Here is a 14,528-nt window from a genome sequence, read left to right as displayed (position 1 = left end):
GGTATAGGTATAGCCTACGTTTGTATAAAATTGCATTTCAGTGTGAAATATAGTAAGATAGGCTATAGTAGGATAAGGTCGATGTGCGTATTTATGATCGTCGAGGTAATTGTGTCCATTTCACAAATTTGTAAATATTTTGCAATCGAATATAGGCCTAATTTAACAGAAATCAATTTAACAGTTTATATTGATCAATAATGTTACAGTATCACAAATTGTGTAGCCTAAGTTTATCTTTTTATACTAAACTAACTATGTGACATATATCTTGATTTTCAAATCATGTTTTTTAGAAAAACTTTGTTTTTTATGAAAAAAAGGCTTAATGGCAAGAAGAAGTGGTTTTATCAAGGTCTGCATGTTGTTGCTATCATCGCATTATTTACGGATTGTTTTATGAGGCAGATGACGCAGATTTATTCCATCAGAATGACAGTTTTGTTTGGATGCATTTTGGAAATAAAACAGCAATCACAAAATGCGCTATTGTAATTTTAATACACATAACAATACCACCAAATTAATACATGCTTAAAAGTATGAAAATATCTTTTTACTAAAAAAGAGTATTTGTTTAAGTTAACAAATTCGATTTTCAGAGGTCTTTGAAGAAAAAAATGGTTGCAAACATGCACATAATCGCTTACCGTACCATATAAGCTATTTCAATTATCAGTATATATATACCTTTAGGGTTCCTTGATAGAGTACTTATCAGCTGTTACCATGAAATTTACACCAGAGATATTTATGCCACTTTCATCAAAAATTGATTGGTGTGAACCAAATTATGCTGTTACCAGCAACATTGCAGAGTTCTGGAATACAGTAAGTAGTAACCTATCTTTTTCACCTCATTTTTTTTTTAAATCACTTTGTAATCATGTGAATGTAAAATAATCAAGTGCTAGTATAATGGCATACTGCACAGTGCATATGCACAATTTTTGCCAACTTAGTTTAAGAACAGCTTTAGTAATAACCAAGAAAAAGTACTGTTGGGACTTTTGATTTAATTCCATGTGGTTTCAGTGGTGCTACTACTTAGGCTATAGTTGGTAGACCAATAAATATACTTTGTCATTTATAGATCAGTAATCTCCCTTTTCTCATCATTCCTCCTATTGCTGTATTTTTGAATAAAGAATATTCTACGCACTTGTCACATACTCGCTTTGTGAATGTGGTTTGGGCACTCTTATTCATTACTGGTGAGTTACTGTTTGTAGAAAGTAGATGTGTAAGTTTCATGATATTTGAAGCTATTATAATACCGTATTTTAAACAATTTATGATACAATGATTGAAAAAATATATTTCTGATCAATTCACCTTGTACAAGTTCATTTTTTTGCAAAGCGTTTATCAAACCTTTTAATGGTTTAGTTCAGGCCTCGAAATTTGTACTTTTTTCCGGCGGTCAAGCATGTCCTACCGGACTGGCTCTTTCAGCGGACATTTTATATCTCAACCGGACATATTTTTTGCATGTAGATTTTGCACAAAATCACTACAGTATTGTGTAGTCGTGTTTGTAGATGAAGATTTTCTACAACAGAATGACTCTGCAATTGTTGATGGCTTAATTAACCGACCCTGAAGTATACTGGAGCAGATTGCTTGCAAATAAATCAGTGCGTTAATGACAGTCGTGCAATGACGCAATAAACACAATTGAAAACAACAATCCAAAATGCCTTATTGCCTTATTACAAAAGTAACTATGATCATGCATTCCGTGGTTTTCGCGTTTTGAACACCCTCCCTTCTGTGCAGAAATTCTATTTCTATCAGTATCAGCGTGAATAAGGTCGCCACATTCGCCTAAGCACGTGCAGAACCCAACTGAGACTTGCTTCTCTGTGACGTTTCTTTTTAACAAAGGATCAATATAACGCAACAATCCTCATTGTTAAAATCAGAATACATATCCTGCCGAAAAGTTCAGACAACTTTATTTCAAGGCAACATTGCAAGGCGTTGAAATGATGTAAAAATGGCTACTTTTGCCATCAGCTCGTTAACCACGCCACTCAAATGTGATTTTTAAAGCAATTGCCTGTACTAATATTGTTTCAGCTCCGTATTTGTTCACGTTAAACAAACAATTGTAACAATTCAAATTTAAAATATATTTTTGCTGCATTAACTCTATTTTTGTCAAGAATTTTGCGGCGGTCATTTATGACCGACCAATGAGTCGGCTTCAGCAGACATTCGAGGTCATTCCGGAGGTCATGACCGCCGGGTTTTTCGAGGCCTAGTTTAGTTAGTTCAATATTTAAGCTAAAAATGTGTTCATGTTTGCAAATAGAAAATTCAAACCATGCTCTTTTCAACCTCAGGGTATGTGGTTGAAAAACACTTTTTGGACAGTTTTCTATTCAGTGGCACTTGTGTATGTGGACAAATGGCATATTGTGCAAGAAAACTTTTGCAATAGGACGGATGACATATATATAATATATAAACCCTTCTGATTGTTGACAAAAAGACCGATGACGTTTGTATATATATAATATGTAAAACTTTTAGCAATTCTATATTTTAATATTGGCAACATTATTATGTTGCACACTGGGGAAACCACCGAACAAAACACCAATTCAGAAACAAAATTACAGTAAAAATGTTAATAGTAATGTAATGTAAATAGTCGTTATAATGTGTACAAGTAAGAGTAGCAACTAGGATTAAGTTTCTGAAAGTTTTTTTTTTTCAACCCTAAGATAGAAATGTAAGCTACTTACAAATTGCAACCAACTGTTTTTGCTTCAATGGTAAAATGCTTTCCCCTCTAGCGTTTATTCAATAAGATGAATTACATGCAGCACCACTTTAAAGGGGACCTGAAATGAAAAATGAAAATTTTTTTGTTGATTCTTTGGTGTTCAAATATTATATTTTTTGAAAAAAATTTTTGATAAACTTTTCTGTTTGGCACATATAACAAAAAGAAAATCAGCCACCGGATGGCGCTATGTGCCTTATGACGTAGTTGGTTGTTCACTCAGTTGGTAGCTTCATACAATAACACTGGAAGCGCTGCACAAGTCGTAATCTTTAAAGATGTCTTAATTCAAAAAAGGATTTTTGTTTGAACCAAAAAGACAGCGCCTTGACAGAGATGACTGTGATTCGGATTCGAGCTACAACAGTGCCAGCTCCGACAACAGTCGGATGGAGAATTTGAAATGGTGTAGGTGTGGAAATTGTGCCATCATTCCAACAATGATGGAAAATGAATGTTGCCAGAAGCCAGATAAAAATTTTAATTTTATAAATTTAGAAAAAGAGAAAAAAAGGCTAGTGAGTTTTTTTCTTTAAAAAAATTCTAAATTTATAAAAATTTATTAAAGTGTTGCAACCGTGCCATATTTTAAACTGATTGTCCTGCTTTGGTATCATGCACGCTATAACGTCCGCGTTTTGTTGCTTCTACCTTTTTCTAGACCTCGGCTATGTTTGTCATATACTGGTTTTTCGTTGTGATGGTCAGAAATAAAAACAAACTAAATACGGCCACAAAATTGCGCAGTCTAACAATTGAGTCACTTCGGGTTAGAATTTACTTTAAAAGAAAAACACCTCATGGTGGTATCGAACTCATATCCTTGGTAATATGAGCCAGACAAAGATCGCATGCGCCACTAATTCACTTAGCCAAAACAGTTGAATTTAGAAGTTATATATGCACTTTTTTTCATTTGTTTGTCTTTTACTTTGAAAAGAAGGTGGAAGAAAAATGTGCAGCAACAGCGCGCATGCGCAGTGAAAATGACGTACCGTAACTAAAGATTAAAAAAGACATGGAACGGTTATATCTACGGCACCGTAAGCATAGCCACTTCCGGCCAGAAAATGGTCGCTGCACAAAGTCATACGGCAGTGCTTGTTGACTGGTGGGTTTTTGAGTTTCATCGCAGAGTTCCATTTCTTAAGCTTGTCTTGATTATTCAGAGGTAAACGATGAAATTGTACACAGGGGTCCCACTCGAAATAAAATCATAAAAAATCATAAAATTTTGCTTGATTTGGAAAAAATCGTAAAATAGCATAAAATATAGACACAATCATAAAAAATCATAAAATTTAGTTGTAATGCAGAACTGAGCATGTAAAAATCAAAAAAATTAATATAGTGTAATGTGTAACAATTCCAACCATGATAACAGCATAATTATTTGTGTAACGATTGTGTTGAATGCATTGATTTAGGATAACATGTGGTTGCGTAATCAAGTCCAGTGTTGCCTGTGGAGCTGGAATGAGAAAAGGAGCGTAACTAGATACTTTCAGTGCATGTTTTAAACGTCATTAGACATAGACAAGTAGACACTGACAAGATTTCAAGACATTGCAGTTATTGTGGGAGAATGGTGAAAGGATAATTTGACAGCAATGTTTTCGGAAAAAGCGTAGGGCTAGGCAAGGAAACTATTGAGGCCATTTACAAGCAATGTGTTACTCAGGCGAAATTCATGGCCTTAAACCTTGAGTGGGACCTCTGACATTACTTCCTGTAGTTTTTGCCTTAGCAAAAAACTTCAAGTCAAACATTGCATCTACCCAAAGATACAAAAGGATTTAAGAAGCATTAAAGGATCCTTTGATTGAAGCTTATATTTCATTTATATCATTTACTTCTGGTGACTTTGAACGGTTTTTAGTCCTATTCCAATATAAAGAGCCACTGATTCACATTTTTTACTCAGCAATGTGCTATCTGATCACAGCTTTGCTTAGTAAATTTATCAAAAAAAAAACAATATATCATCCACGGAGTCAGAATATCTTGTGCTTGATGTCACAAACAAAGAACTTCAGAAGCCCTTGAACTTGATTGATGCTGGAACATGAGCAAAAATTTTACTCAGTGATATTGCAGTCCTTACTGAAGCCGACAAGAAAAAATTTAAATCAGACTGTCTAAACTTTTTTGTGGTTGCTACAAGTTACCTTTTACATCATTTGCCATTGCATTCATCTGTTCTTAAGCAGGCACAATTTTTGCACCCAGAAAAAATAAATGATGTTGGAACTACAACTTCTACTGTCAATCCATTGGACAGTCTCCAATTGCATTAAAAAGTGTCGTGCAAGTGCTTTTGCAATTGATGTATCTGTTTCAAGAGAAGAACTTTATGATAAGGCAAGACTGCAGTGGTTGCGGTATCAATCTAAGGATATTCTAGATGAGTTTTACAAAAAGACTGATCTTGAAAGTAACAAATACAGTATACACCAATTCCCAATCTTCTTACTGGACTCAAGCACAAATCAAATATGGTTTAACAGTAACACCCCTACCAAAAGTGTCTTCTTACAAGAGAATTTACTATTTTTAGACAAAAATTGGAGGCCTGTTTGATGATGCTGGGATAAAAAATATCCGCAACTATTTAGTCTGGCAAAATATTTTCTAACATTAAGTCACGGTAATGCCAGTCCTGAAAGAGGTTTCTCCATTAATACACATTTGATTGATTCACATAGAAGTTCTCTTAAAGGAATCACAATTGTTTTACTGAGGATGGTGAAAGATGAACTAAATCGGCCGTAGAAGGGGGTGACTTGGGACACGTGGGTGACTTGGGACAGAATTTACTACATCACTTTCAGCGCCGAACACTCAGTTCAACTTTTACGCAATGCTACAAAATTTATACCACATATGTATACATAGTTTCTGCTTAAGTGAGCTTAATATTCATGTAAAAACTAAGTTTTCCATGAATCTGTGCTAACTTTTCAATTTTTTTTATTTTTTCGCTTTTGAGAGTACCTGAAAAAAATTTATCAAGTTCGCCATATTGCCTTGCATGAACTTGGAAAAGTCTATATTGTTTTTGTAGACTGTATAGTTGTGAAACCATCACTGATATTCAAAATGTTTAGAAAATCTTTTTAAGGTGCAATTTTTACCCCCAAACTTCACCTACGTGATCATGGGGTGACTTGGGATAGCTACTCACTTTCACACTGATCACAGAATTAGTCTTAGGAGTAGCAACTCTGTTGAAATAGCATTATTGCCAAACTGAATATTAATTTCTTGAAACTCATAATTATAAATGGGAATGATTCGTGAATTCCTCATGTTAAAACTGGCTGACATCATTTGCAATTACTGCAGGTGTTCTCTTCTGATTCTAGTTGCTCGATTCCATAATTATTCTTATTTCCGTATTTTACAAGCAGGTTTATGAAGGAAATATTGTTCTTGAACTTAAAAAATGTGGGAGAGTATTGGAGTTGCATATTGAACTCATTGTACAATTGTGATATTTTTCGTTACAGTAACCTTGTAATGAATTTCAAATGCAAAAAATTGTTTTTTGTTTCATCTCTGTTGTCAATTATGATCTTTTTATGGGGTGTAGACTTGATGCAAATTAATATTTGGTGTTAGTGTGATTATGACTGATTTGTCAGAGTCTTGTTAACCTGGTTTTCCTAATCTGCAACTGCAGTGCAAAAACAAAAAAATAAGATATTTTGTGTCATATCATCCAGTTCTGTGTACAGTATGTGTGTGCTTAAAATTAAAGATCATTCTTTTCATCAGTTTTTTTTTGGTGTTAATGAAATTTTTTAAAAAGACATTACTGTCCCAAGCAACCCCATCTATGTAACTGTTCTAAATCTGTTGTTTTTAAATTCTTTCCTAAGTCACCCCCAACCGGGGTGACTTGGGACAGGCATGTTTTTTTAAAAAAAAGTCTTGGAATTGAAGAAAACATTTTTGATCCTTATTTCTTTGTACTCACTCCAGTCTGACTCATAGAATGACCTATGCTGGTGCAAAGCACAAAAAGACATTGCTTGGATATTTGCAATCAAAGTTTAAAACTGTCCCAAGTTACCCCCTTCTAAGAGTCAGAACATCTTTTGGTTGATGTCACAAACAAAGAACTTCAGAAGCCCTTGAACTTGATTGATGCTGGAGCATGAGCAAAAGTTTTACTCAGTGATGTTGCGGTCCTCACTGAAGTTGACAAGAAGAAATTTAAATCAGACTGTCTAAACTTTTTTGTGGTTGCTTCAAGTTACCCTTCACATCATTTGAGTAATGTTACTAAAAAGTTGGTTTATATGAGCCATGCAAGAAAGATCAAGCCACAACAAATACTGATTAACAGGTCTGTTCCAAAGGAATTATGATAAATTGGATTCCGCAGAACCTAGAAGTACTGGTTATTCCCAATGTCTTTGCAAGTCTGTTGTTGCGTTGATTTGATTTTTAAAGTGCAGCTTGCTCTAAACTGAGCTAAACAATTTAACCACATTTAAATAATGTAAAGTATAACAAGCTTACAGTAGGCTATATTATGTTTTCTACTTCACTCAAAAGCTGTACCGTAGCCTATGTTTGCTTTTACGTAATGACTTGCATTGATTGTTTTTCCGTAATCGCTTCTTATCCTTAAACTGTGAAATTAATACTTTAAAAAAATTAAATGTAACAAAACAATGAGCTCTGATGTAAAATCATAAAAAAATCATAAAATTTTAATGAAAAATCATAAAAAAATCATAAAATAACCAAAAAAATTCATAAAAAATCATAAAATTTTTGACTTTTTTGGCATAAAATCATAAAAAAATAGGAACATCTTGAGTGGGACCCCTGTGTACACCTTTCACGTTTCTTCCGTTACTACAATTGAGAGCCATACAAAAAACCATCTCAATGCGTAAAACTCAAGTATAAAATTGTTCTTTGTATATGTACCTAGCCCACTTGTTTATAGTTTATTTGTATGCAAATTAGTGGTTTTGAATTCTGCCTGAACAACCAACTACGTCATCAAAGACTTTGACCAATCAGAATCCTTTAAATCAGGGTTGTCCAAACTTTATGGGACGCGGGACGCATTCGGCAAGGAAATTAGATCGCGGGCCGCAGTTGACATTTTTCCTCTTATACACTGTCTCACCGTACCAGATGTAAAGTAAAACACGTACAATCGTACATGTGTAAATGAATCTTTATATTTATCATAAAAACATATTGGGGAATAGATTAAAGAAGCTAAGATGTGAATACTACGAATAAGAGAGTTTTGGAAATTTTAAGCAACGTCAGTAGACCAGGAAACCTTATAAATAACTGACAAGTATGAATAAGAATAAACCATAAATTTATTCGTAAAAAATATTTAAGGAAGTACGTAAAACGGTACAGTTTACTTAAATTTCGGTGAGATGGGTGTGCCTGCATTTTGGAAGCCAGCTCCTTTGTGTCAATGTCAACTGAGGTTGAGACCTGAGGTTGAGTCAACTGAGGTTGAGGTATGAGGTCCTGGTTAAAAGAATTTCTTTCCTGCTGCTTGCGTCACCTGCGCATCCCAAGAATCTGGAGAAGAGCCCTAGTGGTTGCAGTCCCAAAGCCGAAGAAGCCCCCAGGGGATCCGAAGAGCTACCGCCCCATCTCTCTGCTCTGTATCCCCTTCAAGATACTCGAAAGACTTATCTACGCCCGTGTCGAACCGATAATAGACCCTCAGCTCCCTCGGGAACAAGCCGGCTTTCGCCACGGAAGATCAACTGTAGACCAGGTCACCCTGATGACCCAAGACATCGAGGACAGCTTCTCGGCAAAAAAGAAGGCTGGCGCCGTGTTTGTCGATCTCACGGCTGCCTACGACACTGTATGGCACAGCGGCCTTACCTGCAAACTACTCCGTCTCCTTCCTGACAGGCACATGGTCCATATGATTATGGAACTTGTGCAAAACCGCAGCTTTACCCTTTCCACCGGTAGCGGCCGACGAAGTAGACTACGTCGACTCAGGAACGGCGTCCCACAGGGCTCTGTCCTGGCTCCCCTCCTCTTTAACACTTACATCTATGACCTGCCTGACACCATCTCCAGGAAGTATGCTTGTGCAGACGATCTGGCTCTCCTGCATCCAGCCGGAGATTGGCAGTCAATGGAGAGGAACCTAAGCCAGGACATGTCAACTATATCAACATATCTCCAGAAATGGAAGCTACAGCTCAGCAAGGCAAAGACAGTGTCGGCGGCCTTCCACCTAAACAACAGGGAGGCAAAACGTGAGATCAACATTACCACCGATGACGAACACCTCCCCTACTGCGCCGAACCCACCTACCTCGGCGTGGCCCTGGGCGGGTCGCTCGCGTGCCGGCGGCACCTGGAGTCACTGCGCAGGAAACTGTCTGCGCGCGTTGCGCTTTTGGGGCGGCTGGCGGGTTCCGGCTGGGGGCTGGTGCGGGGGCCCTTCGCGCAGCTACCTTGGCCCTTGTCCATTCTACCGCTGAGTACTGCGCACCAGTGTGGTGCCGCAGCTCTCACACCCGCCACATTGACGCCGCCATCAATGACGCACTACGCACTGTGACTGGATGCCTGCGTCCCACTCCAACGGACTGCCTTCCCGTCCTTGCAGGCATCCAACCTGCTGAGCTTCGCCGTAAAGGAGCCATGGTTTCCCTTGCTCGTCGCGCGCTGGACCCCGGCCGCCTCCCTTGGAGTGGGTGCGGCGCACTGGACGAGCTGCACATGGGGCATGGGGTGGCGGGGCGGCACCTCCCGGCTCCGTGGTTTCCTGCCCGGCGTCGGTCCCCGCCCTCCGGGGGTGTCCCTCGCGGGGCTTGCGTGGGTCCGGCTTGGCCGCCTGCGGGCCGGCGTCGGTCGCTTTCGTTCGGACATGTGCAAATGGGGCCTGGCTCCCTCACCGGGATGCGAGTGTGGCGCCACAGACCAGACAGTAGATCATGTCGTCCATGACTGCCCAATCCATCAACCACCACATGGAGCGCTTGGACTGAAGGCCCTGGATGACGAAACTGTCGAGTGGCTGATGACATCATGCCCAAACATATAGTCCAGAAGAACAGCTCATACGACGAAGAAGAACTGAGGTTAAGGCTAAACGAAGGCAGGCTTCGAGAGATGTTTGTTTAAGTAGATTCCTCTCTTTGGATTTAATCGACTTCATTGCGGAAAATGCTGCTTCACAAAGGTAGATACTGCCAAACATTGACAGCAAGTGCAATCCAAAACGGCGTAAATTAGGATAATGCTCTTCAGAAAGAAGAGGCCAAAATTGAGTGATTGGCAGTGTAGCTTTGCTTAATAAAAACTGGTCACTTTGCAAGTCACACAATTCAAGCTGCAAATCGTCATCGGCTTCTAATATAGTTATAGTCAGCGGAGCATTGAATACATTGAAGTTTTTTGGATTTAGCCATCAAAAGTGATACATCATAAGAAGCAATGGTTGTAGAAGACGAAGGCTTCACTAATTGAAACATGTTTTCTTGACGCTTACGCAGGTTTGATTTGAGATCATTGAGTAGGGCTCGCCGCGCCTCACCAGTGTATTTATCATAGCCAGTGACATGAAGAGTGCTGTAGTGTCGTTGTACATTGTACTCTTTCATAACAGATATCATTTCATTACAAATTAAACATAAAACTTATATGCGGATTTTTATAAATTTACCATTTTAAGGTTGTTTTTCTAGGGTCGGCTTATATGCGAGGATATACGGTAATTTTTAAAAGTTTTCTAGAAGAGGCGGCGGGCCGCATTGAAGGAGGTCGCGGGCCGCATGCGGCCCGCGGGCCAGGCTTTGGACAACCCTGCTTTAAATCAATATCCCTTTTATTAGATTTTTGAGCTAATGACAAACCCCAAAAAAATTTTATTGTTACAAATCGCTTTTTCTCATAAAGATCTATGAATACAAAAGCTATATATATTTTTGTTGCAGTGCACCTTTAACTTCAAGCAGAAAGTTTTTTAAAGTTCCAAACCCTTTACAAGCCTGTGCATTTGTGCTCCCACAGGGTTTTTTTCAATTTGAAGGTAGAAATACTCACAATCGCTTGCTTCTGCTCTGGTGAAATGTTATAGTAATATATTGTGTAGTTTTCAAATGCATCATATGTGTTCAGGTTTAGGATCGGTATATTTTCATTCCACTTTGAGTTTATTTGGTCAATTTTGTGATGAAGTTGGTATACTGTGGATTTGTTTAGCTGTAGTTGCTTTTTTTATGTTGGATAAACATATTCCAACATATTTTCAAATGCACCGGTAGGTTTATTTTCTATATATATCTGATAATTTGGTTGATAATTTAAAGCTTTATTACATTAATTGGGTTTCTTGTATTCTGGATAATTACAGAAATCTGATTTATCATGATAATTGTACATACTGCATAATTGGCTTATTTTAGGCTATTTTATATGCTATCTCTTTTATTAAATTAAATAAAACTAAAATCTATTACAGACTACTGTATTATAATTTGATTAGATTAAACAGAAGTATGTAAAGGTAAATTGTTGATAAAGTTTGTCACATTGTGAACTAATTTTTTAAATTGTAAAAAATTATGTGCCTTACATTTACTACACACAAATGTGCAAGCTTTGCACAGTCTCAGTCTGGCACTGTCTTTTGAAACTGTAAAGATGATATGAAGCAGCTATAAGTCACTGGCTAGATTTTCCACACTCTGCATACAATACTGGCTCTTTCTTAAAGAATATCCAAATTATCCATCCATACTTTTTCTGACTTTAAGTCTAGTTTGTGTTTTATTTTGTATGATCAGTTGATTTGAAAAAAAAAATGAAAAATCTGTTTCAATTCAATTTTTCTTTATCAAACTATATCATAACATGTAAACAGGCTTTTGAACTATGAAGTAGAATAATAGACATTTTGCTTTAGTTTTAATTCTTGTTATCGAACCTGACATGCTTGTCATATTATGTTGCCATTATTTTTAACCAATAAATCTTTTCATTGGCTACAGAGATCGGTTCCAGGTTATTGTTTTAGTTCTGACGTTTCTATTAACTTCTCTTGGATTCTTGAAGCCAGAAATAAACCATTTTTTCTTGTTTTTGTTTGTTCCTCCTTCCTTTGTCTTGATATGGAAGGAAGTACAAAGGTTTGAATGTTTATTGTCATCGAATTATTTTTTTTCTGGTTGTCTTCATGAAATATTTTGTAACTTTCAATGACAAATAAAATAAATAAAACTACTGCTAGTGCTATTCACAACTGCTGGTATGTCAAAAAACTGCCATTGCTCAAAATGCTTCTTATCAAATTAAAGAGTTTTTTTCACGTGTAACTCTTTAAACAATTTTGCTTGCTCATAAACAGAAGCTTGAAGTGATTGAGCTCAGTGGTATAAAGTGACTGCTTTTGAGTATATATTATGTAAACTATTGCAATCAAAAAGAGAAGATCCTTAAAGTGCATCAGTAGATTAATTCTAAACAAGCACTTGTGGCATTTTATATATCAGAATTTACATATCTTGATAATTATGCAAAATTAAGCATTATGTATGTTTTAGGTCACAATGTCCAGATTTTAAGAATTTGGGAAAAAACACCCTCATTGTGTCTTTTTTAGCCTTAACATTCTGGGTACTTGACAGATGTTTTTGTCCGTTTTGGATTTCTGTATACTTTCCATATCTTCATGGATTTTGGTGAGTGTCTGAGCATGTGTTCAAGGCAGCCTGCAGCAGCATTTATAAACATTTTCAGTTGTGTTTTGTAGACTACAGAATTATGATGTAAGAAGTAAAAACATAGTCCAGTAGAGCAAAGAATTGCTATAGACTGTAGTAGAAGACAATTTCACAAAACATCTAACCAGGATTGTAAAGTAAAAATCAAAAGAACTTGGCCTGTTCGGAGTTAATAAAAAACACGAATCTAGCTTGGTATAAAACTGGTACTCTTGTAATATCACTTTTTTTACAGTCTAACACAGTGTTTGTTGATAGGCATATCCTTGTAGCTTATGGAGGATATCAAGCATGCGTCTGCTTTGCTTACAGCTATGCAATGGAAAAAGCCCCGGAGAAGTATCCAAGTCTAAAATTTCGTGCATTTATGCCTTGTTGCCATGACTTTGGCTTGTGGTACATAGCTTTTGGTGACAACATAGTCTAAAAGATGTAGTATTTATGTTGCAGAACTGCTTTTTTTAAGTCAACAACGTAAATCTAAAAAGTTGTGAAAGCCCATACCGTATCGCATGTCCATGTCGATTTATACAGTACATACAATGTTCGGAATGGCCCGTTTCGGTGAGTCCGATTCGGTGAGTCCGATCCCTATTTGGTGATTTTTTTAATTTTTTTTTTAAACTATTGGGTACCGTAGCCTAATTATCATTGCCGTTTTAGGGTTAGGGGTTAGAGGTTAGGAACTCACCGAATACCGGTAGTAGCAGACCCTACAATGTTACACCTTTATCTTCGAAATCAAACCTATACCGTACGCACCTCCCGTATCGATATGCAACACCATCCATTTGATTCATACTCACCGAAACATGTATCATATCTGTGAAGCATACAACTTGTCTAGTGCAAGTGTGTTTGTGTTGTGTCAACATTTTTAATTGTTTCAGTTGCTGTTCGAGATTTTTGATAACCGGAAGTTGTTTTGTCTTGTTTCGGGCAGACTTTTTGTGTCTTGCAGTAGGAATTTAAGTTTTATATATCTTATTTTTGCTTGCACAATGCACAATCTATTATATTCACCAATAAAAATATGCTTTATGTTTCAGTTAAGATTACGGAACTTTAGGTGGTGATTTATAACAGTACTACTGTACTAATGCTTTCCTTTCTATGCGTTGGAAACATACATCACTGTCAGTACTTCACAGTTCACAATGCAGTTTCATTTAATTTAAGTACTTTATTTTTGTACGTTAGCAGTCGGCTGCGTAAACTCATCGATGTTGGCTTGAATTTATGTTTTTTTTTTGTGGTAACAAAACCTTCAACTGCTGTAGCTATGAGATGATAGAAGAGAAATGTTTTACCCAGTCATCAGAAATTATATTGTCTATTACGTTTGCACACAAACGTTTGGTTTATTTGGAAATAGTTACTCTCAAGCTTGAATAGTTTATATCCAGTAAAAATATGCTTAATTAACATTACTTTAATGTTGCCAAATGTATAATTGGAAATTTTATGAGCTGAGAAAGTGCTGCAGTTAGGCTGAAGAATACTACCAGCCAACGGAAGCGGAAACAAATTGATGAGAGTCTTGGAAACTACAGCGCCATGTGTTCTTCTTCCTGTTTGTGGGCATGTTCTTACTTTCTGAGCCCCGACGACCAAAGCAACTATTTTTCTCTGTCAACATTCTTTGTGCAGTCGATTGCCAATATGCTTTAAAATTAATAAATTACTCATTGTTTAGTTAGAGCAATGATATTCAACCGGCGGTCCGCGGAACACTAGTGTTTCTTCAAAGATCATCAGGTCTTTCGCAAAAAAATTATAATTTGACTAATGTTTGGCCGAAAATCACTATTCGCGTTTGTCTTTCTGCAATCCTGCCTGAATGTCAACTTCGTGCTCTTCCAGATACTGCATAGAGAAAAAGTGAATAAATTGTTGTTCATGTTATTGCATCATTACTAAATTTCGTTTTGCGTTTTGCAAAATTATTGAATACAAAAAGTGTTCCGTGGCTCAAAAAAGGTTGAAAAATG

At 36.9% G+C, this 14,528-nt stretch overlaps 1 protein-coding gene across 1 annotated transcript; it reads left to right on the top strand.

The window, feature by feature from the left end:
• The first annotated feature begins 340 nt into the window (after positions 1-340).
• On the top strand, positions 341-13,734 carry LOC145765286 (alkaline ceramidase-like). The gene is made up of 6 exons (XM_082577088.1): positions 341-831; positions 1,094-1,214; positions 10,934-11,075; positions 11,806-11,943; positions 12,358-12,495; positions 12,796-13,734. The coding sequence occupies exons 1-6, from the start codon at positions 730-732 to the stop codon at positions 12,962-12,964; spliced, it is 810 nt and encodes a 269-aa protein (XP_082433214.1). The 5' UTR covers positions 341-729; the 3' UTR covers positions 12,965-13,734.
• The last annotated feature ends 794 nt before the right edge of the window (positions 13,735-14,528 follow it).

The sequence above is a fragment of the Aplidium turbinatum genome, chromosome 2 (assembly GCF_918807975.1).
Source record: "Aplidium turbinatum chromosome 2, kaAplTurb1.1, whole genome shotgun sequence".
Classification (NCBI taxonomy): Eukaryota; Metazoa; Chordata; class Ascidiacea; order Aplousobranchia; family Polyclinidae; genus Aplidium; species Aplidium turbinatum.
Note: the sequence above shows the minus strand (reverse complement) of the source record. Positions and strands in the feature narration are given on the sequence as shown.

Excerpts from the sequence above, each read along its gene's own strand:
- LOC145765286 (XM_082577088.1), top strand. The coding sequence starts at position 730 with ATGAAATTTACACCAGAGATATTTATGCCACTTTCATCAAAAATTGAT. Across the intron at positions 11,076-11,805 it reads ACATATTTTCAAATGCACCG|AGATCGGTTCCAGGTTATTG; the intron begins GTAGGTTTATTT and ends CATTGGCTACAG. Across the intron at positions 11,944-12,357 it reads ATATGGAAGGAAGTACAAAG|GTCACAATGTCCAGATTTTA; the intron begins GTTTGAATGTTT and ends TGTATGTTTTAG.